At 41.5% G+C, this 25,431-nt stretch overlaps 1 protein-coding gene across 2 annotated transcripts in view; it reads right to left on the bottom strand.

The window, feature by feature from the left end:
• Window positions 1-7,990: 7,990 nt before the first annotated feature.
• The window catches only part of FUT10 (fucosyltransferase 10 (alpha (1,3) fucosyltransferase)), a 70,748-nt gene continuing 53,307 nt past the window's right edge, over window positions 7,991-25,431 (bottom strand). For both annotated transcript variants that reach the window (XM_014537861.1, XM_005864031.2), the window contains exons 5-6: window positions 18,485-19,320; window positions 7,991-8,548 (exon numbers count right to left, since the gene is read on the bottom strand). In XM_014537861.1, coding sequence (XP_014393347.1) covers window positions 8,324-8,548; window positions 18,485-19,320 — 1,061 coding nt within the window. In that variant the 3' untranslated portion in view covers window positions 7,991-8,323. The remainder of the gene's footprint in view (window positions 8,549-18,484; window positions 19,321-25,431) is intronic.

Genomic DNA, 25,431 nt, shown 5'->3' with positions numbered 1-25,431 from the left:
AAATCTAGTCTGTAGGAGACAAACATGTAACTGGTCATTAAAATTACAATATAATAAGTCCTTTTATAAACATTTCCAGATAGATTTTTCCCATATGTCAAGAGGGTGCTAGACTCAGAAAAGAGAAGGTAACAGGAAATAGGTATCTTATCAAGATAACCTACAGAACAGGCATATAAGATTGCAGATGCTACTCAGCCCAGAACACCTGGGAGGCCTCTCTCCTTCCACCTCAGGTGGTATCCGCAGAGGCCTTGACAGAGCTCAAGGACATACCCCTGCAGGGAAGAAGCAGGGCCCGGAGTGGGGAACAAAAGACAATGAACATGCTAACTCCAAGACCAGTGAAAGAAACTGGAGGAGATCCTAATGAAAAGTGGCAGAAGGTTCACTCTCAAAGCTCCAACTCCTCATTAAAACTCTTAACTGAGCTAGAATGTAAAACATAAACCAAAAGTCAAAGACTTAAATCGTTTCTTCCTCCATCCCTGTAGGTGTGTGGATGTGCACACATGTGAGAATGTTCTCATAAGCTTAACCTATCAACTCTTAAGAACATTTTGGGAATGGGTTGTTTGTACTGCTCCCTCCCTTTCCACTGGAATGTTATCTGGGTGATTACAAAGAATAAATATACAATGTGTAATGCACAAGAAGAAGAGAGAAATAGTCTTTTAAAGAACTAGGGGAGGCTTCACTGAGGAAATTATTTGAGCTGAGTCTTGAAGAATAAATAGGGATTCATCCAACCGATATTCCAGGCAGAGGAAATAAAACAGTGTATGAAAAACAGAGGTATGAAGAAAGCAGGGAGTGTGCAGGCAACATATAGTTTGGTATAGGATAGCACAGGGGCATGCTAATGATGGAGAAGAAAGAGGTGAGCCTGGAAACTTAGGTAAGGGTTCTGTCAGGACATACTCTCCCTCAAAGGGAATGAGTGGCTATTAAAAGATATTGCACTAGAAGTGTTTAATTTACCAGAGAAAGTTTTTATTGAGAGAATGGACCTGAAGTGAGCAGAATATGTAGCTCACACCAAATAAACATATTGGGAAAAGTCTATGCAGAGGTCATCTGAGCTGGGAGGTGGAGGATGTGGGGTAAGACCTTGGAAGAGACCACAGAACTCTTGGAACTTGGTGGGACTACTGTAATCTGTGAGGTTCTACACCAGCAGTGGCAGAAGAAAGGGACAGATGTGGATACCTTAAGGGAGTAGATTACTCACTGGGATGGATTAACATGGAAAGAGGAGGCAAGGAAGGAATATAGATGAATCTCAGATGTGCCGTTTTGGTGATTTGGAAGATTTATGGGGAAAGATCTTGATTTCCATTTCATTAAGGTCAAGGGGCCTGTGATACATGTACGTCAAGTTTCCCAGTGGGTAGTTTATCATGATTAGAAGCATGGCTTTGAGGGAGGGAAAATATTTGGTGTCAAAAAGCAGATTAGTGATTGTCTAGGGCCAGAAATGGTGAGTATTGGATACAAAGGGGAACTAGGAAACTTATTGGAGTGATATAAATGTTGTAGCTGTCTGCAATTGAAAAAAACTCACTGAACGTGAGATGGGTGTATTGTATTTTGTGTAATTACAATACAATAAAGTTAATTTTAAAAATGGTTTAATTCATAAGTATATTAATGAGAGTTGACAATGTGAAGCAGACAGTATAGATGAGAAAGATTACAGTGAGGTAAGAAGAGGACTGAGCCCTGACCGCTGTGGCTCAGTTGGTTGAACATAGTTCCATGCACAGGAAGGTTGCCGTTTTGATTCCCAGTCAGGACACAAACTCAGATTACGTGTTTGACCCCAGGACGAAAGGCAATGCTCGATTTTTCTCTCTCATATTGATGTTTCTCTCTCTTCCTCTCCCTTCCTCTCTCTCTAAAATAAATAAAACATTTTTTTAAAGAAGAAGATTGAGGCTAGAACTGTATATAAAGGGTAGAAGAGGAAAACTAGCAAAATCGTTAGCCGGTGTTTAGTGCTTGGGCATGAAACAGAAGAACATTGTTTTAAATGCCTTTGGGGCTTTATGTCATCTAGCTCTGCTTCATCTTACATATGAAGGAACTGGGGTTCATGTTGAGCTGAAATGCTTTGCTAAGGTCACAAAGTAGTTAATAGCAAAGGCAAAACTAGCCAGGACTCCTGGGCCTGGGATGGTTCTGTGCTAAACTGCTCTATCAGTAGGACTCAATTGCAAAAGGACACCCTACATCACAAAAAGTGCCAACAGTGTCCCACTGGAGTTGTTCCATATATTTATTTCTCTTAATTACTGCTTTCTGTGTGCAGGGGTCATCAAAGAGCCACCGGACCTTACAAGCTTGTAAAAAGCCTTGGAAGACAAAACCGCCTGGTGAGGAAGGAGACAGGTGCTCCCAGCTGCGACGACCAGAGATCTTGGAAGTAGAAAGGGATAAGGTTAGATCTAGATATGCACCACCATGACTGCAACTAGAAGAGGCGTTTTTCATCACACAAATACACACTTACGAAGCAGGGTCTCTAGTTTTATTTTGTTTTCCTGGCATGATACACATTGACAGGCACTTTCTGACAATCAAATCAATGAACATGTCACGCTGACAATTAAGAAAAAGTGTAGAGAAGGTATTTAACATTTTATCAAGCCCAGCACCACCTTCCAATTTTTATTTTCTTCTACTTTAAAAAACACACAAAATGAACCCACATAAGTACACTTGCCCTTAATATGAGAAGAGAGACAAAAAGTTGACTTCGCTGGTAAATACCGAACAGATGGAACCAGAAGCGTCTAGGGGAGAGGAAATAGAGACAAACATGGTTGTCATGGTTTCTTTGAGATGCAATAAACAAAGGGACCCAAATGGACAATAAAATCCCCCATTGGGAAAAACCACATGTTGCTCCTTTCTGTCTTGGTTCGATAACTGCCAAGCTCCCTTTGAATGTCTGGAGTCAGTGGGAGATGAGAGCACAGTGATGCTGTCACTCACCCCTGGCTATTCTCAAATTATATTTACCCTGGGACCATCCTATCCTCCTATATAACAGACATCAAACAATTAATGACAAGCTCAGATTAATCAATTGTCCCAGTGGGCAGTGCCCTGAAGAAATATGTGCTACATGTAAACACGCAAGAAGCTGTGCACAGCCTGCGACCAAGTTCTCAGCTTAATTGGGAAGCAGCGAGCACATATGAGGGGAACATAAAAGATTTATGCATCCTGGTGGACACATTCAGGTTCCCCGTCTCCAGAGTCCCTTTGCAGTCATGTCCAAATTAATCTAAATCCAACTCCACTTATATTCTAAGTAATAAGTGAATCGTCTGAGAGCTCGATACATCTGCACTGTCCAATGTTTCCCCATAATTTGTTTGTGGGGTGTTGAAAAGGAGGCAATGGGGATGGGGAGGGACCCCTTCACAACGGCTTTTTTGAGAGTCACACTGAAGCCAAGCACAATGAAGACTGTCCCTCTATGATGTTAAACAGGCAAATGTTGGAAACATTCAAATGTTTGGCTGAACTCATGATCTGTCTAGAGGTTCCGATCAAGTTGACACAAGGTCTTTTCCAAGGTCATCAGAGGCTGCCAGCACTGAGGTCAGACTCTTGAAACCCTGGGTTCTCCCCTCCCCGCCAAAACAGATTCTTTCTATTCCACACAAGATTAGGGCTTGTTTCTCCTTGTTTTCCTTGCCCTTCTAGAGTGACCCTCCAGATTGCTGAAGGGTTGTGCAACTTGAGCAGAGGTGCCATGTGGAGGTGAGGAATGTGGCTGTGTTCCTGAAACACTGGGGTGATGGGCGGGAAGACCAGGCACTTGAGCCGGCTGCAGCCGCAGGAAGGCTGGCCTGACCTTGGCTCAGTGACATGTCCTCGGAAGCCAAGAAGTCGCCGAGTGATTTTTAGGTTTTTTAAATTTATCTCTCAAGTCTGTCCCAAAGCCCAAAGCTTGCAACATCTTATTTCCTGTTTGGGGATTTCCTGAAACTGAAACTGAGATGTTGGCCTCTGTAAAGAAGTCCATAGAAATACTTCTCTCTGGAGCTATGACTGCGCATTGGCTTCACCGTACAGCTCACCTTGCCAACTCAACACTCTTTTTTTTTTTAAATATATATTTTGTTATTTCAGAGAGGAAGGGAGAGGGAGAGAGAGATAGAAACATCAATGATGAAAGAGAATCACTGATCAGCTGCCTCTTGCACGCCCCCTACTGGGGATCAAGCCCACAATCTGGGCATGTGCCCTGACCGGGAATGGAACCATGCCCTCCTGTTTCATATGTTGACACTCAACCACTGAGTCATACCCACCAGGCTCATTGCTCTTTTTATATCTCCTCACAAAGTGCATTTTTCATTCTTTTTCTTCATTGTCCACACCCCTCTGTTCCTTGTCATTGTCATTCCCCCTAACTTTCTGATAATATAAAAGCCTATTACAGTGATGGCGAACCTTTTGAGCTCGGCGTGTCAGCATTTTGAAAAACCCTAACTTAACTCTGGTGCCGTGTCACATATAGAAATTTTTTGATATTTGCAACCACAGTAAAACAAAGACTTATATTTTTGATATTTATTTTATATATTTAAATGCCATTTAACAAAGAAAAATCAACCAAAAAAATGAGTTCGCGTGTCACCTCTGACATGCGTGTCATAGGTTCGCCATCACTGGCCTATTATAAAGTTTATTCTGGGGTGCTGCTTTTTCAAAAGATGGGTTACAATATGAGTTTTAGGGAACTATGTTATCCTCTGTAATTACAAAACTGAGGGAAAGCATCAAAGTAGAAGGAATCACTGACTTGATGAATGGTGTCTAGGTCTTCGACCTGGGACTTGTATGAGGGGGATGGGCATAATAACTATGGCATAGGAAATGACATCACATGCTATTTTCTTTGAACCTGAAAGCCGGTTTTCCATAATTGTGATCATGGTTTACTATAGTGTCACTTCCAAGATCCCAGGATCATTTTTTCTGAGTTTTTGTTGTTCACACAAATATACCATCACTACTTCTTGGTCCTTCCTATTCTACTCAAATTTCTACTTCTTCCCATCATAGGTTTTGACTTTTCCATAAATAGGGTGCTTGGTGAAGATGCTACTCTTTCCAAACACAAAAAAATCCTCCAGAACGAAGGGAACCCACTTGCCTTGCATCGCCATATGTGAAGGGATCGATGGGGAAGTCCCTGCCAGAGCAGGTCATCTCCACCCAGGAGACTGGAGATCGCCACCATTACAAAAAGCAGCTAGTGGCAAACCTTCTCTCCATTCAGATAAAAAAGTTTAAAATTTCATTCCACCATGGTTACATGGAGTTTCGTTTTGTATTATCAAAGTAAGTGGGGGGGGGGGGGAACTACCTACCTCAAGTAGTTATTGTGATAACTAAGTGCTATTATATAAGACAGCCTCCAGCACAGTGCTCACCAGAGGCATAAATCATGTCTTGGGCTTTCTTTTAATAGTAGAACAAAAACACCTCATGTAATATAGTTAACGATATGACCTTTAACTAACAACCCCCTTGCCAGTCCTTTCTCCTTTGATATTATCAGATAAAATGGCAGAGAAATAAATTCCTTTCTATCCCCAATACCACTCAACAGCGTTCTTCCTCCTTCAAAGAGTGTGCTTTCCTTGAAAACACAGTGGCTTTGAAATGGTTGGTTACTGTCTTAATAAAAACCACCTACAAAATCAAATTTCTTAGATTTTGATGAACAAAGAATGGTACACAGAGAAGAACTTCAAAGACCAGTCCAATCACTTCCTGTTAGGTACAAAAGCTAAGTAAGGTCCAGGGAGGTTAAGAGATTTGTACAAAATCAGGGTGGGAAGAGATCAACCAAAGAACTTGTATACATATATGCATAACCCATGGACACAGACAATAGTGTAGTGAGGGCTTGGGGGGGGGGAAGCAGACTAGAGGGGTCAATGGGGAAAAAGGAGGACATATGTAATACTTTCAACAATACAGATTTAATAAAAAACAAAAAGTAAAAAGAGAGATTTGTATAAAATCATATTTAGTTAATGGCAGAGCTATGATTAAGAAAGAACTCAGTCATAGGGCAACAGCAATGTGACCCTTCTTGCCTCCAGGCACGGAAAGCCACTGGTCTGCGATAAAAGGGGGGCAGGGCCGCAGGAGCCCCTAAACTTCCCCCTTATGCCACGTCAGGGACATGAGTATCAGATCTCTTCCTGTTCCCTGGAGCTTACATCTTCCCACAGTAAAGAGTATCGAAGCCATGCCACAGTGGGTGGCACCAGGCTCTAGCATCGTCTAGAAAATGTGAGTCCGTGCTTTCTCCTTGTCTTCCGTGGTGCCCCGACAGATGCTCTAGACCAGTGGTTCTCAACCTTCCTAATGCCGAGACCCTTTAATACAGTTCCTCATGTTGTGGTGACCCCCAACCATAAAATTATTTCCGTTGCTACTTCATAACTGTAATTTTGCTACTGTTATGAATCGTAATGTAAATATCTGATATGCAGGATGTATTTTCATTGTTACAAATCGAACATAATTAAAGCATAGTGATTAATCACAAAAAAGTATGTAATTACATATGTGTTTTTCCGATGGTCTTAGGCGACCCCTGTGAACCCTGTGAAAGGGTCGTTCGACCCCCAAAGGGGTCGCAACCCACAGGTTGAGAACCACTGCTCTAGACAAAGCAGCTGAACTTGGTCTGTGACAGGATCAGAAATGACAGGGAATGCTCACAAACCAATGGGCCCACCACAGCAGGCCGTCTATCATCCTGAGAAAAGACAAATCAGCTTCCACACAACTGGAGCTCCCAGGGGCATTCACTTCCACCCTCACATTGATCAAAATGCACAGGCTGTCCAGCCTGAATCATACACTTATTATTCTGCTCAGCGGTATAAGGGACGGTTGGGAACATCTCGCTGATCACACACACACACACACACACACACACACACACGAAGGAGAACCGTCTTCACAAAACATTCTGCCGCTCTGGGGATTGGGAGGATACAGGGCAAAATGAAAATCAGAAAGTTAACAGGTGACTGAGAGTATGGAGAAGCTAGAGACAGGCCATGTCCTTTCGACTTGAAGAGTAGGTGGATCAACTTCACACAGCTTTTAGAACTCACTCACATCCCCGAAACCAACAGATGGAATCTCTCATTGCCAAGTTCTCATGCATTTCAGTTCCCGCTCAGCATCAGGACACGGCGTTTGCCAAACGCCAATAAACTGCAACTACTAGTGAGGAACCAGGAATCCCTCCCTTTCAGCGAGGAAAGCATTCACTCTGCATTACGAGAACTTCCACAAAACGCAGCAGGTACATGGGTGCAAACATGCACAATGAAGGTGATCAGTGTCCATGAAAAATACAGTAACCTCCCCTTATATCGGGGGATGCCTTCCAATGTCCCCAGCGGGTGCCTGAAACCACAGACAGTACCAAACCTTATACACACACACACACACACACACACTATGATAGTTTAATTTATAACTTAGGCATTGTAAGAGATGAACAACAGTAACTAATGACAGAATAGGGCCAGTGTAACAATATACTGTACTAAATGTTATGTGAATGTGGTCTCTCTCTCAGAATATCTTATCGTACTGTACTCACCCTTCTTCTTTTGACGTGAGACCATAAAAAGTATTAAGTTGGGAACTTTCCGCTTTTCCCTGCAAGGCAGCACTGCACGGCTTCCCTGTGGCCCGCCCCAGCTGGCAGCACTGCCACCCCCGCACTCTGGGGACATTAGTGACTAAACTAAGGGTGACTTGAACGCAAGCCCGGCGGCGCCTGGCAGTCCATCTGATAACCTAGCCAGGACGACCTAACGCGAGAGCACGTCTGCAGCGTAAACAGCGTGGAGACGCTGGAAAGGGGATGATTCACGTCCGCCAGGGATGAAGGCCTCGCGAGATTTCATCAGATACTCAGAAGGGCGCGTAATTTAAAACATATGAATGGTTTATTTCTGGATTTTCCATTTACTATTTTCAGACTGCGGTTGACTGTGGGTAACTTAAACCATGGCAAGCGAAACTACAGATAAGGGGGTGAGGGGGAGGACTACTGTATTTACCTTTTGAGTATAAAAAATATAGAGGTGACCCCTGAGGGTAGTTCATTTCTATTATTTCATCGGGCTCATTATGAGTACTGCGGCAATTCTCATCCTAAAGGGTAGTAAACAGCGGATATGATATTCAAATATTAAGGCAACCTAGAAAGTAAACCTCTGGAACTCTGTAGTCTATATCATTCTGATACTTATTTAAGTTAGTCCTTGAATACTAGGCCCCAAAACTCTTGAGCCGAAAAGTTTTGATTCCTATCGACCAGCCACCTTAGTGCCTGGGCTTCTCTCTTGGACTGTTGGAAGCTGGGTATCCACATCTCTCGAGAAGCGCTCCGACGCGGAGCCACAGGTGAGAAAGCAAACACTGTGGGCTCCGGGCAACTCAGGTGCGTAACATCTGCCTTCCATCTTTTGGGTGGTAAGCCCTGCATTGAGAGAAGGGGAAAAAAGAATTGAAAACATATGATAAGGAAGCCAAGTCCCATGTTCCTGCCTCGCAATAACACAACCCAGCACGTACTTTCCCTAAAGCAAGTAACTTCACTCCATGGAGTCTCAGTAGTTATACTGCTGAATAGTGGAAAGAGATGGAAGATATCAAACATTTATTGAGAATATTCTGTGCACTAGACACTTTGCTAAGCATTTTATGCAGGTTACCTCATTTAATTCTTATGGCAAACCCTATGTAGAGACCAGTACCCTTCAAAAGTGTCAAAGTTATTAAAAATAAGGAAAGAATGAGCAACTGTCACAGATTGGAAGAGACCAAGGAGATGAGATGACTAAATCTGGGATCCTGGAATTAGTGCTGCAACACAAGGGATATTAGTGGAAAAGCTGTGAAAAATGACTGAAGTCTGTAGATCAGTTAGTAGTAGTGCACCAATATTAATTTCTTAGTGTTGACAAATGTGCTGTGGTTATGAAAATGTTAGTCTTAGGGAAAGCACAAGAACTCTGTGCTCTATGTGTAACTCTTCTGTCAATTTAAAATCATTTCAAAATTAAACATTTTTTTTAAAAGACAATAAAAATGCCTTTAAAATTCTGAGAAAAATTGGTGTCCATTTTAGTAGCTTACACACAGCTAAACTATTGCTTAAATGTTAGAGTAGAATCAAGACATTTCAGATACCCCCCATATACCCCTTCTCAGTAAGCTTTCTGGGGGTATATGATCACCAAAACAAGAGAGCAAACCAAGAAAAGGGGAGAAAAGCATGCAGGAAAGAGAGGTGGCAACACAAAAGAAAAAGACACAAAAGGCAATTCCCAAGATGCTGTGGAAGGGAGATCTCAGGCTGATCCCTACACTGAATGTGGAAGGCAGTCAGTACATACTGGAGGAATCAGGATGCTCTATGAGAGATTTCTTCAACAAGATGGAATGAACTGGATGACTGGTATATTTGAACATCTTCAAAGGAGATTTCAACAATCAATAAAAATTAAATTAGTGATAAGTACATAGAAAAATAATAAACAAGAAGACAATTATTAACTAGAAAGGAACAAAAGCTATACAGGCAAGGGAAACAAATGATAGTATAAAACAAGGTTCATCTCTGAATAACAGTCATAACCCCATAAACACTGAATATTTAAAAATACTGTATGAGCATGTTATTTACTGAGTAAATACCAAAATACTTAGGTAACTAGGGAGGTAAGTGAGTGCTTCTAGGAAAGGAAAAAAGTGGAAAGTAAAAGACTACTCTTTTTTTTTTAAGACTACTCTTTTTAATGCTTTTTTAATTATTTAAGTATAATTACAATTTTCCGAGAACCAAGATGGCGGCATAGGTAAACACCGGAGATTGCTGCCGCAAACAACCACTTCAAAAATACAACTAAAAGACGGAACGGACATCACCCAGAACCACAGGAAAGCTGGCTGAGGAGAGACTCTTCAACTAGAAGGAAAGACAACAGCATACCGAGGCTCAGAGGAGGTGCAGTGTGGAAAATATAAAAGTGCAGAGGTGCGCGCGCAAAGCGGGCTGGTGGCTGAGGGCGCGGTTGTCGTTTTCAATCAGGAGGGAGTCTCAGACTCTGAGCTCCGGATCCGGGCGAGTCTCTGGGGACTCAGACTCAGACAGGAGAGGCGGGGTTGTCTGGCATCAGTTGGAACGTGAGGGTGGCTTTCTCTCCAAGGTTTACAGCCAAAGCTTAAAAGTTGTGTCACACCAGCAGGAGCTCTGTCACTGCTGTTCTGCCAGCAGCAGCGGAAGTGCTGTGCATGTGAGAAAGTAGCTATATTACACCACTGCTGGGGAAGAACTCTAAAGAGGAGAAGTTCAGAACAACAGCAATATGCAATTAGCCTGCAGGTCTCTTTTCCTATTGAAAAGGAAATGCATTTGTATATTTCTGGGCAACCCACACAACTTATAAAGATGGCTGGTTTTATTTTTTCCTACCTTTTGTAGTTATGACATTTCAAAAGAGAGGCTTGCCATGACAGCCTTGTTTACTGCTTGCCAGATTCCTCATGGTAATTTTCATGACATAATAAGCTGAGGGTGAGGACGGCCAGGAATGGCTGTGCCATGACCTCCCCTCAACCCCAGATGCTCAGGTCTGTTGATGATCCAGACCTAGAAGTCAGCAAGCTTGATGCTGGTTATAAATTTCTTTTAAAAGTAAAGCAGGCTGTCCTGAAGCACTAGCTTGCCTTCTAATGAGTCAATGAGTTATTGAATAAACTTTCTTTTATGCAGGTGTGTTCCTGAGACATGATATTTCTTCTGTTTTCTTCCAAAAATTACACTCACGGAAGAAAAATTCCCCAAATTGATGAGGAAAAATGAGTCTTTATTTTCCCTCATGGAAGACATATAAATCTTGCCTTATTTCTTCTGAGTTGACTTGAGAGAGGGACCAGTGGCATGAAGTAAAGCTCAGTTCAGCTCCTCCTTTATGGTAGCTAGTTTACCTGAGAAGAAGACCCTTTGCTTCTGGTATGACACAGATGCCATCTGGTGTGCTCTCTCTCTCTCTAGTTCTACTAATTGAAAAGACGTGCCAAGCTGGGAAATTCAAACTGTCTTGTACGTGTATAATTAGTCAGGAAGTAAATGTGACACTTTAGTTTCCTGCCATACATTTTAAAGGGAAAATAAACTACCTAAAGACGATCTACATGGAACTCTTCAGTCAGGATAGGGGAGAGAGGCAGCAATAAGATGGGTAATGGTGTTAGGGAGGAGTTGAAATGAGAAAGGTGTTAACTGAGAGGGTAAAACCATGGGAGCTAAACAAAGAGTAGTATCTGTTAGCACCCGCCTAAACCAGCAGCACCCTGGACTGTACAATTAACCTTCATAGGTCCCGTGTCCTTATCTCAACTCCCCAGCACAGAAAATAATAAACACCCTTCACACAGATCAGAGGAATTTTTAAGATTGCAGCCTATGAAATTGGAAACAGAAAAGGAAGTCATGAATAAACTGCTCTTTTAAAAAAATATAAATGGCCTGGTTTCTACATTAGAAATGTAGAGCTCATTTGTCACTTAAGGGTTAACCCACTTTAAATACAAACCCTCACATCACTTCTGTATAGTTCATGGGAAGGATTGTTTTCATTCTCATGAGGGGAAGAGAGGGCCTATGTCTATGCCCTCAGATAAAATGTAAAAGATCCCAGCTCATCCCTCAGCAACTTGAAGATATCGAAAGGGACCCATCACTCAGGTAAGAGCTTGGGTGCCCACTCAACCCAGATCTTTTGCCCCTGTGTCAACCCAGCCTTAACAATTTTACAAGCCCCAACTTGTATCCTTTCCAGAGATAGTACTGAGATTCTTTAGTAGCTGCCTGCTCTGCCTGGTGTTTAATACATATTTCTTCAAAGAGCTTCCACATACCACCCAAGATAGATCTGCTCTTCTATAGAGGAAACAGAGCGATGGAGGATGTGGCTCCAAGTCACACTTTCAGGGGTGGCAGAGCTCAGACTGCATGACCCTCATGCTCCCCACTCCCCCTGCCCTGCCAGCCCTAACACTGTGCCTTTGCTCCAATCAAATTATTTCTTAAGAAGCTATTCAATTATGCATTCCTATGATCACTGCAGCATTATTTACAATAGCCAAGATTTGGAAGCAGCCCAAGTGCCCATCAGTAGATGAGTGGATAAAAAAGCTGTCGTACATTTGCATAATGGAATACTACATGGCTGTAAAAAAGAATGAAATCTTACCTTTTGTAACAGCATGGATGGACCTGGAGCATATTATCCTAAGTGAAGTAAGTCAGAGAAAGACAAATACCATATGATTTCACTTATATGTGGAATCTAATGAACAAAATAAACAAACAAAATAAAAACAGACTCATAGATACAGAGAAGACTGGGGAGGGGAGTTGTGGGGGGGAAAAAAAAGAGGAACAAATATAATCTGAACAATAAAGATTTAATAAAAAAAAGTATAATTACATACAATATTATATTAGTTTCAGGTGTATAACAGATGATTCAATATTTCTATGCCTTACAGTGTGACCACCTCACTTAGTCTAGTAATCATCCTGTCTTTTGAAAAAGAACAACATTGGAAGATTGACACTACCTCATCTGCAAGACTTATCATAAAGCTACAGTACCCAAATACAGACGCATTAATCAGTCCAGAAACTGACCCATACATATGTTGAAAAATTGATGTTTGAAAAAGAAGCCAAGGTAATTCAATCAGGAAAGAATAATCTTTCCAACAAAATGGTGTGGATATAATTGGATATCCAAGTAAACAAGCCTCAACTCTTACATCATAATGCATTATAAAAATGAACTCCAAGTGGATTATAGACCTAAATGTGGAAGTTAAAATTACAAAATTTCAGGAAGAAAATCTTAGTGACCTTAGGTTAGACAAATTTTTTTAAAACAGGTCAGAAAAAGCATAAATTCTACAAAGATAAAATTGATGAACTGGACTTCCATCAAAATTTTTAAAACTTGCCCTAACCGGTTTGGCTCAGTGGATAGAGAGTTGGCCTGCGGACTCAAGGGTCCCAGGTTCGGTTCCGGTCAAGGGCATGTATCTTGGTTGCAGGCACATCCCCAGTAGGGGGTGTGCAAGAGGCAGCTGATCGATGTTTCTAACTCTATCCCTCTCCCTTCCTGTCTGTAAAAAATCAATAAAATATATTTTTTTTTAAAAAATTTTTTTTAAACTTTACACTTCAAAAGACACTGTAAAGAAAATAAAAAGATAATACTGAATGTAAACTGTAATTTTAAAATAAAATAAAATGAAATGAAAAGAAAAGCCACAGTCTGGAAGAGAACTTTTGTTAATTACAAAATTAACAAATGAGTTATATTCAAAATTATTACAACTGAAGATTAACAAGAAAACTCAATTTTCAGAAAATGAGCAAAATATTTAAAGAGACATTTCACCAAATAAGATATTGATGCCAATAAAATATTAAAGGATACTCAACATCATTAGTTACTAGAAAAATATAAATTAAACCACCATGAGATACCACTATATACCCATCAGAATGGTAAAAAATTTTAAAACTGACCACACCAACTGTTAATGAATGGAACTCATAGAATGTAAGATAGAGCAATTTTGGAAAACAGTTTAGTAGTTTCTCAAAATGTTAAACATACATCTTCCAAATGATCTAGGCATTACACTCCTAGGTATTTATAGAAGAGACATGAAAGCATACATCCTTACAGAGACTTGTACATAAATGTTCATAGCAGCTTTATTTGTAACAGCCAAACACTGGAAACAAGTCAAATGTCCATCAACAAGTGAATAGATAAGCACATTTTGGTATGTCCAAACTTCAGAATAAAGAGAAATGTAATACTAATATGTTGTGGATGACTGTCATTATTATCATGCAGAGTGAGAGAAGCCAGACACAAAAGAGTACACATTACATGATTGCATTTATATAAAATTCTAGAAAACTGCCTAGAATTTTGTCAAAAGTGACAAAAAGCAGATGGGTGCCTGAGGCAAGGGGTGGTGAGAGACATGAAGAAACTTCTGAGGGATGACAGAAATGTTTGTCATCTCAATTGTGGTGATAATTTTACAGGTGTATGCATATGTCATAACTAATCAAATTGCACCCTTTAAATACTAGTATATGCAGTTTATTGTATGTCAATTACACTACAATAAAGCTATTTTTTTAAGTTTATTCCAATTCCATGAAGTTGTATTTCTCATGATTACACATTGTCTCTCCTACTTTAGCCTCTTTGAGGACAGGAGCATTTATCAATAAATGTTCTTTAACTGACTAAAATTAACTCATGGGTGACCTCTTCAATAATGGAAGACTTTCTCCTACATAAATAAAGCAAACTACACTGAGAATAAGCCTACTCAGATTCACCAGGATGTCAGACTCAAGATGGCCCCTTGATTGCTGCCTCCTGGTAGTCATGCCCAGTGTATTCCCCTCCTCTTGAGTGTAGGTATCACTTGTCACTTGCTTCTAACCAACAGAATATGACAAAGATGAGAGGATGTCTATAATTACATGTATATGATTACATTTTTAAGATTGTAGTACTGGTCTTGCAAGAATCTCTCAGTCCCTGGCTGGCTTAGAGGAAGTAAGCAGCCATGATGGGGAAGCCCACATGACAAGTGTAGGGGAACTCACTTCAGAGATGCAATATGGCTCCACCAGCAAAGGCATCTAGGAGATGTTGAACTCTCTGTGACTGTTGGCTCTCTGTGACTATTTAACTCTCTGGAACCTCATGCGTGGCTGACTACCCCAAAAACCAGAATGCCACTCATAGACAAACATCATGCCCTCAGGAAGAAGGTTAATGAATGTAGAGAGTATAGTAACTTTCTGATGTTATCTTTTAACTTAGTGATTCATTGTTCTACCAGGAGGTCTATATGCCAACTGGTTTTGCTGTAAACCTTTGCTATTAACCCCCTTTTAAAGGGGACCTTGTCCTGGGAGGGGTATGAATTTTTCCTGGCCTGCCCCCACTAGGGAGCAGCTGTTTTGCCTGTGTATGTAAGTTTCTTCTATTAAAGCTCATATGAATTTGGATAAGGCTATGTGTCAGTTCTTTGGAATTGATCCTAAATTTAGACTTTGGGGGCTTTTCCCAACACAAGAAACTCGAGAACCTGAGAGCAGCCTCCAGCCTACAACTGGCTCCAAAGAGATGCTCTCAATCCTACAAACTCAAGAAATTGAATCTGCCAACAGGCCTGTGAGTTTAGAAGCAGACTTGTCCCCAGTTGAGCCTCCAGATGAGAACCCAGCCATCATTAACAGCCCTGATTGAATCCTTCCAGAGCACCCAGCTAAGCCATGACCAGAATCCTAACCCACAGAAACTGTGATATAACAAGTATATGTTGTTTTAAGCTACTACGTTGGTGGTAATATTGTTTACAAAGCAATAGATATCATACTGGGTAGTATGTGTCTGAGAAGAAGAGGAGGGCAAAAGCAGAATAAAGGGGGAATATATTTGATATTCTAATAGTATTTTCTACATCCAAGTACAATGATTTAAACTACTATCAATTGCAAGATAAAAAATAACCACAGAAGAAATCAAATTATATCTTTCAACTGAAAAGGAAAATGTGAAGAAACATATTTAAGTAGCTTACTTTAAGGCAGGGCTGGAGAACATCTGGCCCATGGGCCATATAAGGGCCAAATCTTTGGTCTGGCCCTACCAAGCCATTGGGGATGAGTTAATTCAATGTTTGACCAAATATAGCAGGCTAATTGTTAAGTTGATAATTTTGTATGGCCTGAGAATGATGTTATAAATATCCAAATGGCTCTTGGCAGAAAAAAAGTTCCCTACCCCTGCTTTAAGGCATGCCTTACAAAAGCTGTAACAAGTCTTGTAAAATAAATGCAAATGAAAACAACTGGTCCAATACCCTATTTACTTTCATGGTATGTTTTGGTTTGCTTTTCAATAACGAGCACATTAGCATTAGAGAACTATAACAGGTTCACTGAAATGCAAGCAAAGCCTAGTTATCATCTTCACTGACCAGCACTGTGGGAAGACTGACAGCAAGGTGGAGGAGAGCCTATTCTATGTGTTTCTTCAAAGATTCCGAAGAGAAGGACATTGAATCACACCACCCTCAGGCATGCTAAAATATCAGTTAGCTGTTTTTGTTGGAAATATGGGAATGTATGTTTCTCCTATATCTTTTAAAAAGCTATTTACCAATATTGTTATCCCTTCTTTTCCAGTCCCCAGTAATCCTTCCAAAAGGGCTTCTGTGAAGTGCTGAAACAGTTAGGGTTTGTGTGAGTCATTCAGTTTTCTATGAATATAATTTCCAAACCTGAAAAGGACTGTTAAATACAGAGGAGGCAAATCATCACCCTCAGAAGTTCTATTTCTGCCTTGGCATGTTTTGAAAATAAATAATTGGTATAGCATGGGCAATTAATATGATCTCTACTTTCTCGTGTGTTTTTGCAGTAGTATGTGTATTTTGTTTTTGCTGTTATGTGGCCCTATAAATTAGGTCATAAAGGAAGTCATTGGACATCAGGATGCATTCTCTGAGAAGAATGATGTAATATTAAAAGTTCCTGTTGCTGACCAAGGCACTCAGCTTAAAATAAATTATTTTATGAGCAAACATTTGTCATACAAAACCAGATAAAATAATTTAAAATTTCATAATAATTAAAATTGGGAAAATAATGTTTTAAATACATATTTAGTATACAAAAGCTTTATATAGTATACACAAAATACATGAAAATAATTCCACACACTGTTTAGATTTCTGTTTGACCAGAAACTAATATGCTAGCCAAAATAAACATTTGCCTTTGGAGAATTTATTTAAACCATTATGTGTATATGGGAGTCAGGCAAAGGACTGATAGGTGATACCCAAGTGCTATGTTGGGGCCTCTCATCTTTAAAAGATTTCAAAGGTAGTAGTTGAAACTAATTTTTCTTTTTCTTTCAATAAATTACCTTATAAACATTCAGTTATATGTAAAGTGGGGCCATGCCTGGTATAAGTGACTAAACAAACAAATGTTAAAACCATCTAGAACTCTGAAGACATGACTAAGAACTTTATTTATACCTAGGGGTCCAGTGCACGAATTCGTGCACCTTGAAAGGAACTGTGGGCCATGAGGCTGCAGTGGGTACAGGGGCGGGTCTCAGCCCATCCTCCTGGCCCCCGCCTGGCCCCTCCCACTGCAGCCCCCGGTCCCCTATCTGCCAGCAGCCCCACTCCCACTGCCACCACCACTCCCACATGCTGACGGCACTGGCCCCACTCACACCCGTTGACAGCATGGAGTGATTGGGGCCGGCACCAGCAGCGGGTGCGAGCAGGGCTGGCGCTGTCAGTGGGTGCAAGCGGCGGCTGCTGCCCTCATCGTCCCTCAGGAGCAGGAGGAGGTGGAGAAGCCCTCAGGGGCAATCAGGGCCAGCAGCTGCCACTTGCACCTGCTGACAGTGCAGAGCAATGGGACCAGCACTGGGCACCAGCAGCGGATGAGAGTGGCAGCTCCGGCACTGGCTGCAGGTGCAAGCGGGGCCAACACCGGCAGCAGGTACAAGCACCAGGCGGGACCGCGGCACGTGGGAGCAAAGAATTTTCAGTAACCACCAGAGGCTCCTCCCGAAGACAGCGATGGCCCCGCTCACCTGCTCCACCATCCCACTGTGGTCAACGCCCACCATGTTCTACGCTCTGCTGCCTGCTATTGACGCCCACCATGGTCCACGCATGCCCCCTGTTGGTCAGCGCATGTCATAGCGACTTGTTGTTCGGTTGTTCCACCATTTATTAGCCTTTTATTATATAGGATAATTTAAGAAAAATAATCTTTTAAGGATTATTCCCATAATCCTTTGAATATTCTCTATACATGAAAAAGCATGAGGAGAAAGAACAGGAATCAAAGAAAGAGAGAGGTTAATTTATTGTGTATGTGAACTGAAAAGTGAGGCATGAGTATAAGGCATCTGGCCAAAACCACAGCATTGACAGGTGAAAGATTAAAGGACAAGATTCAAAACTTTGAAGTTTTTTTAAATTGTTTGGCCTCTTTCCTCCTTCTGCAGCCTCCCGTCTCACTGCCCAGCACCTGCAGCATGGTGTCCTCCAGAAGAAACAATAAAGAGACTCTAAGGCCTGAAGGAAGAAAGACATGACAGTGAACTTCATGGAAATCCTCAAAGGATAGGAATAGTCAACCTGCCTACAGAGCCTGGCCTCTCTGACGGGAATGAGGAGCAGTTATGAGGTGGCTGCCACAGAAGGACGCCAAATGGCAGACACCATCAAGATGGCCCCCTAGCACCTCTCTGCCAAACCTTGAGTCACCTACCTTTTCCTGAAGCCTAATGTTATCCCACACCTTGCTGCACACCATGCATTCAAATGCATCAATGTAGTTGTCTTGGTTGATGTCTTGCACTCCCCATGTCCTTTCCCTGAGAGCTGTGAGGAGTCGCTGGTTGGAGATCTCACCCTTCAGCTTCCACTCCATATAGGCCTCATACAGTCTGTCATCAGAGTCCAGCTGTCGGATGTAAGCTGCCAGTTCTCTAGGGTGAGAAAATTCCGATACAAGAATAGCACTTCTATTACTTGGAAGCCAGTCGGTGACGCTGGGGGATCCATAATACACAGGGACTACCCCCAGTTTCAGAGGTCTCCAGAACTTCTCAGTGATGTAGTCGTCACAAACTGCATTCTCAAAAGCAAGGATGAACTTGTACTGTGCGATGATCCTATAGAAGCCATCGGCATCCATGGAGGCTGGATTTTTCAGCTGCCGAGGGAGATCTTTGTTGTGTAAACACTCGCCATAGGAATCCACCTCAATGTAAGTCATCAGCTCTCGAACATAGCTGTCCCTATCTGATGGCGGGTCACAGTCTGACTGCACATACACCAGCGGAGCGAGTCTTTTCCGAAGGCTGTTTTTAGACGGCAAAGGGACCAGGTATCGGTGAGACTTCAGGACCCCTATGCCCTCCAGGTACTGGGTGGTGAGTGGCAGGTGGGAATGCCGACTGAATGTGGCAGTGTAGTTGAACAAAGTGATGACTGGCTTATGAAAGAGCTTATAATTGTTTTTTGGAGACTCTTCATGAAAAAGGGCCCAGTCATGATGGGCTTTCCGGGGCAGAGGTAAGCTATCTATGTTAAAGTCAGTACCTAGGAGAAGAAAAGAAAATATGAGTAGGTCCCAAAGAATCTTGGTGCTAAGTTTAAGTCCACCTGGTAAGATTAGAATACAGAGAAGTCTGAAGCTGTAAATAAAAAGCACGTTACAGTGTCTGCAAAGTGCCTGGCAGGCAGTCATACAACTCTCACCCCAGAAACTGCTTCCGGAGAGAATCACTAAGAACAGGACCCTCTTTCTCGTGTAATGAAAAGGGAAGTGGGAGTGGTGTCTAGCCGAGATCTAATGGGAGAACTCATTCCACTGCCTCCTACAATTGCCTTTTCTTCCTGAGGTTGCTGCCTAAGAGAGGACGTAAGAAATAAAGATATAGACAGTTCTTAAAAAAGAAAAGAGTAAGAGAAAGGAAGCCAACAAGAGAAAAGCAATCAGCTTGGCAGATTGATTAACTGAAAAAAGGTGAAATCATGCAGAAGTAGCCAGAACAAATATACAGGATAGATTTTTTAATCCAAATGATCGATTTCAACAAAGTGCAGTTAATCAATCTTAGTCAAAATGGTAGACAAGAGGCTTTTAAAGACGAAAGAGCTGATAATAGCACTATGTTACAGACCACTGCAGCATGGACATGAATTAACAAGCACATCAAGAAATAAAGAAGGCATAACAGGATTATAATTATGAGTGACTCTAGCTTCCACGGGATTAACTGGGGAGCCTCTGAAACATGATCGCGTGCAGACAGAAGTGATGGATGTGGTAAGCAATTGTTTCCTGACTGCATGGGTGGAGGCCCAATCAGGACGAATTTCTTTCTCTAACTGAGAAAGAAGAATTAAGACAGTATCACAATATAAAATACAGAATTTCTAAAGTGTTCCTGACATGGATAATTTTCTGGGCCCTGATTTGTGTTTTTAAGTGTAAGGAAAGGGGAGAAAAATCCATCTTCCAGCACCCACTGGGAAGAAGAGCACCAAATAAATGCTTCTAGTGAAGTAAAACATATCGTCCAATAGAATTCATAAAAATTAATTATTTAATGCCAGTGCACACTATCAAATAAATATATACTCCATAGGACCAACAGTACATAAATAAGAAATCAATTAATCAAAAAAGGCTTTTAAACAATTAAAGATCAAGTAAAATTATGTTGGAAGACATACACTGAACACAGAGATATTGCTAAAGAAAGTACTACTGTCTTTTTTTTTCTTTTAATCTTTATTGTTGAAAGTATTACATAGGTCCTCCTTTTTCCCCATTAACCTCTTCCAGCCTGCTCCTGCCTCCAGGCCCTCACCACCCCATTGTCTGTGTCCACTGGTTATGCATATATGCACACAAGTTCATTGGTTGATCTCTTCCCACCCACCTTCCCCTGCCTTCCCTCTGAGGTCCAACAGTCTGTTCATGCTTCTCTGACTCTGGGTCTATTTTTGATCATCAGTTTATTTGTTTCATTAGATTCCACAGATGAGTGAGATCATGTGATACTTTTCTTTCTCTGACTGGCTTATTTCGCTCAGCATAATACTCTCTAGGCCCATCCATGCCATTGCAAATGATAAAAGTTCTTTTTTTTTTATTGCCGTGTAGTATTCCATTGTGTAAGTGTGCCATAGTTTTTTTATCCACTCATCTGCTGATGGACACTTAGGCTGTTTCCAAGTCTTAGCTATTGTAAATTGCGCTGCTATGAACATAGGGGTGCTTACGTACTACTGTCTTGATAACAGGCTTTTATTCTCAATGATCAAGAATGAAAGACTGCCGAAACCGGTTTGGCTCAGTGGATAGAGCGTCGGCCTGTGGACTGAAGGGTCCCAGGTTCGATTCCGGTCAAGGGCATGTACCTGGGTTGCGGGCACATCCCCAGTAGGAGATGTGCAGGAGGCAGCTGATCGATGTTTCTCTCTCATCGATGTTTCTGCCTCTCTATCTCTCTTCCTTCCTCTCTGTAAAAAATCAATAAAATATATTTAAAAAAAAAAAGAATGAAAGACTAACATCTAAATGTGGTTATATATTTATTTACTTGGCATTTGCTATATCTGACCATTAGCATAAAAAAAGAATACTCATCCACACACCTGAGATCTAATGGCACACAGAGTTGGGATGGTCAGCAACAGTTAATAGAGAAACATGAGGACATGAAAGAGAAGAGGATTTTAGGCAACTTACTGCATTGCAGTGGTTGCTGCTCAAAAAGGTTCTAGGCTGGTCAAGTAACCAATGATGGGAACTGGAACCCATAAAACTTGAGTTAGAACATAAAGTTTCCACCAATGGCACAACACAGAATCAAGGCCATCTGCCTAGGAGAGGAAGAACGACAGTCCAATCCATGCAAGTCAGAGTAAGATTCTAACTGTATGATTAGAGACTGGAGGAGACTGATTAAAACAAAGCTGGGTCTGGAATTAACGGGGGGATCAGATACAGATGTCTTGAATAAGTGACTCAAACACCAGTGGCTGTCTGTTGCTACTAGTTATGTGGCACGTGGCTGATTCATCACCTAGCTCACCCTGGATGTGCTATAGGAAAGATCCAATATGCAGAGCAGGGAAACAGAAAGACACAAAATCCGCCTCCAGTGCTTTGGATAATGGAAAGGACTTGAGTTTCATCTCTGCTTGTCTAAACCAGTAAAGTACAGGAGAAACCACATGGCTATGCTAGACCTTTTCATGGCCACTATGTGGGTCCACTCAGACTGTGTGGTAATAGGAACCAAACGTGAAATAGTTATAATGAGCCTTTCATTAACTTCAACTAGAAGATGAGGGCTTACAAACTCATTATTCCTTTTCCAAGCTGCTATTGAAACCTTGATGTTGGAAGGATGGGGAGAAGAGCATTGAGTTGCTCCCATATGCAATCTGCAGTAGCAAAAAAGCCTGCCGAATCTAAGCAAGAAGCATTGACTTATATTCATGTGCTAAAAAGCAACACGCTTCTTAAAAATGAAGGCTGAGGTTCTCATACGTCCATCTGAATTTTGTTTAATTTGTAGCAGTGGCTTTATATCTTTAATAGTGAAGAAAGGTCTGTTTAAGAGGAATCTAGCCCTAGGTGGTTTGGCTCAGTGGATAGAGCATCAGCCTGTGGACCAAAGGGTCCCAGGTTCGATTCCAGTCAAGAGCACATGCCAGGGGTTGTGGGCTCGATCCCCAGTAGGGGGCGTGCAGGAGGCAGCCAATCAATAATTCCCTCTCATCACTGATGTTTCTATCCCTCTCTCCCTCTCTCTTCCTCTCTGAAATCAATAAAAAAATATTTTTTTAAAAAAAGAGGAATCTAACTTTCTACAAACATTTCCCTTTTTTTTTTCTATCTTAAAAAGTACTTCCTAGCCCAACCAGTGTTGCTCAGTGGTTGATCATTGACCTATGAACCAGGAGGTCATGGTTTGATTCAGGTCAGGACACATGCCTGGGTTGTAGGCTCGATCCCTGGTAGGAGCCATGCGGGAGGCAGCCAATCAATGATTCTCTTTCATCATTGATGTTGCTCGCTCTCTCTCCCTCTTCCTTCCTCTCTGAAATCAATAAATATATATATATTTTAAAAGTGCCTCCCAGTTACTTCCCTAAGATACACAACACACATTAAAAATTAGCTCCCTAACAGATCTAGAATACTTCACTGAGGATATCCTGGCATAAAATATGAGTATTGATATTGAGCAATTCCTAAAAGGTATTGGATGTGACTCAGGAAACAAGTGAGTTATTTAAATGCCCACTATAACAAGAGTTGGAACCTGGGTCTTTAGAGAAATTAAAATCAACTAACCTACGGTAAAAGTGACTAACTTACATGTGATTGGTTAACTAGTCCTCTTCATTGTAGCTTACATTTAACAAAATCAGATTCAAACTTTCTTCTCTCTGGGTTATTTTGTTTACTGAATACTGACAAATTTATTCGTTCCTTTAAATAACAGCTGACAAATAGATCTTAAGCACTAAAGTGCATCGCAAAGGAAACTGCGACTTGGAACACAAATGGAATAAAACTAATGCTGGCAAATGATGCCAGATTGCTGACTACGGAGCCTGAATTTGAAACAGCAGATAAGCAGCGGCGATACTTTACAGTACATGTTTCTGTGTTCCTTTCCTTCTTTTGTGAGTCCCAGACAAACTGGTGAAAACAGAAAAGCAACACATGTTATTAACCCCACTGGACTAACAAAGTTTCAGTCATTTATCTGGAGCTAAAAACCCCTGGTGGGACCAGAATTTTCAGACTGGCTAATGGTGAAGGAGCAGAGGTATCACTGGCCCTGCTACAACATGGAATCTATTGAATAACTTATCCTTGGCTCCCCAAGTGCACCCACAAAAATATCACCCAACTTAAACCCAGCCCACTTAAGAAGACAGCACGCCTTAGTGTCCCATAAAGCAAGCCAGTCAGAGAAAGACAAGTATCACATGATCTCACCCATATGTGGAATCTAATGAACAAAATAAACTGATGAACAAAATAGTCACAAAAACATAGAAGCATGGAACAGACTGATGAATCCCAGAGGGAAGATGGGGGTAGGTGGGAGGGTGGGGAGAGATTAACCAAAGAACTTGTATGCATTTTGCATAACCCATGGACACGGACAATAGTGTGATGAAGGCCTGGGGCAGGGAGCAGGTGCAGGACGGGGCGATGGGGTACGGGTGTCAATGGGGAAAATAAAGGGGCATCTGTAATACTTTCAACATTAAAGATACATTTTTAAAAATTTGGTACCACAAAATATACTCCCAATAGAGGGAACTAAAACTTTTGAGGAAAAACAGCTTAAGCCAAGGAGCTGCTTCTTACACTATCATCCAGCATTTGCATCATTCATTGCTATTTTCAAAGCCATTTCACATGAATTTTCTCAACTTTCCCTCACAATCCCATCAGGCCATTTATGTTCTCTAGATGATTAACTAAAAATGTGCAAGACTGGTGTTGGTACCTGGGAAAGGATCCTGTTATCTCAGGCTAAATTCTAACCAAGGGCACTAGAGTCTCCTGCCACACATGCGCCCCTGAGGACATAGCCTGGCTGTAACCAGTTCAGAGACTGTGGCAGGCCACGCAACTCAAAACACTCTCATACTAACTTCTAGACCCGTGTTCTTCCCTCTTTCCCATTATCTCCCTTCATGAGTCCTTTTACCTGCCCCTTAATCAATTCTATGTCACAGAGCCCTCTCTCAATTATCCATGTTATAGCCCTCTATCAATTATACATGTGCAATTAGGCATCTGTCCATTCTACCCCTGGGCCTGGGAATTTCTCAGGCCCCTTATTGAGCCTGTGCTGCAGGCCAGTCAATAACTTTGCAGCCCCTTCCTAACAGTGCAGGGCCTGAGGCAAGAGTATAAAGACAGTCTCACCTACCATATGTCTAAACATGCTATATATCAATTTAACAAGTTGTTAGATGCTTTATCTTTCTACTTTAACATTTAAACATCAGAATTTTATTTCAATGTGTAAAGCCGTGGTTTATACCAAATAGGGACACATATATTCAAAACTAACGTCCTTGCCTGCTACAATCCATAATTTTCTTTGGGGCTTGGCATGGGGTAAAAAGAGAAGGGAGAGGATTCTCCTTCACTTGCTGACTCATCCTCCCTCAATCTCTCAAACCTCCCCTTCCAATCACTTAAGTCGGCCACAGGTGAAACCCATATTCTCTTCCTCGAGGGCTGTGATGGCGAACCTATGACACAGGAACTAATTTTTTGGGTTGATTTTTCTTTGTTAAATGGCATTTAAATATATAAAATAAATATCAAAAATATAAATATTTGTTTTACTATGGTTGCAAATATCAAAAAATTTCTATATATGACACGGCACCAGAGTTAAGTTAGGGTTTTTCAAAATGCTGACACGCCGAGCTCAAAAGGTTCGCCATCACTGCTCTAGGGCCTAGAGGAAGTGGTCGGCAAACTCATTAGTCAACAGAGCCAAATATCAACAGTACTTCTTCGGACTATCCCAGGCCGAAAATCGACTTCTGCGCATGGGCCACGAAGTTTCAATCGCACTGTACGTGTGCCCGCACGTGGTATTTTGTGGAAGAGCCACACTCAAGGGGCCAAAAAGCCGCATGTGGCTC

Source organism: Myotis brandtii, unplaced genomic scaffold (genome assembly GCF_000412655.1).
Source record: "Myotis brandtii unplaced genomic scaffold, ASM41265v1 scaffold185, whole genome shotgun sequence".
Classification (NCBI taxonomy): Eukaryota; Metazoa; Chordata; class Mammalia; order Chiroptera; family Vespertilionidae; genus Myotis; species Myotis brandtii.
Note: the sequence above shows the minus strand (reverse complement) of the source record. Positions and strands in the feature narration are given on the sequence as shown.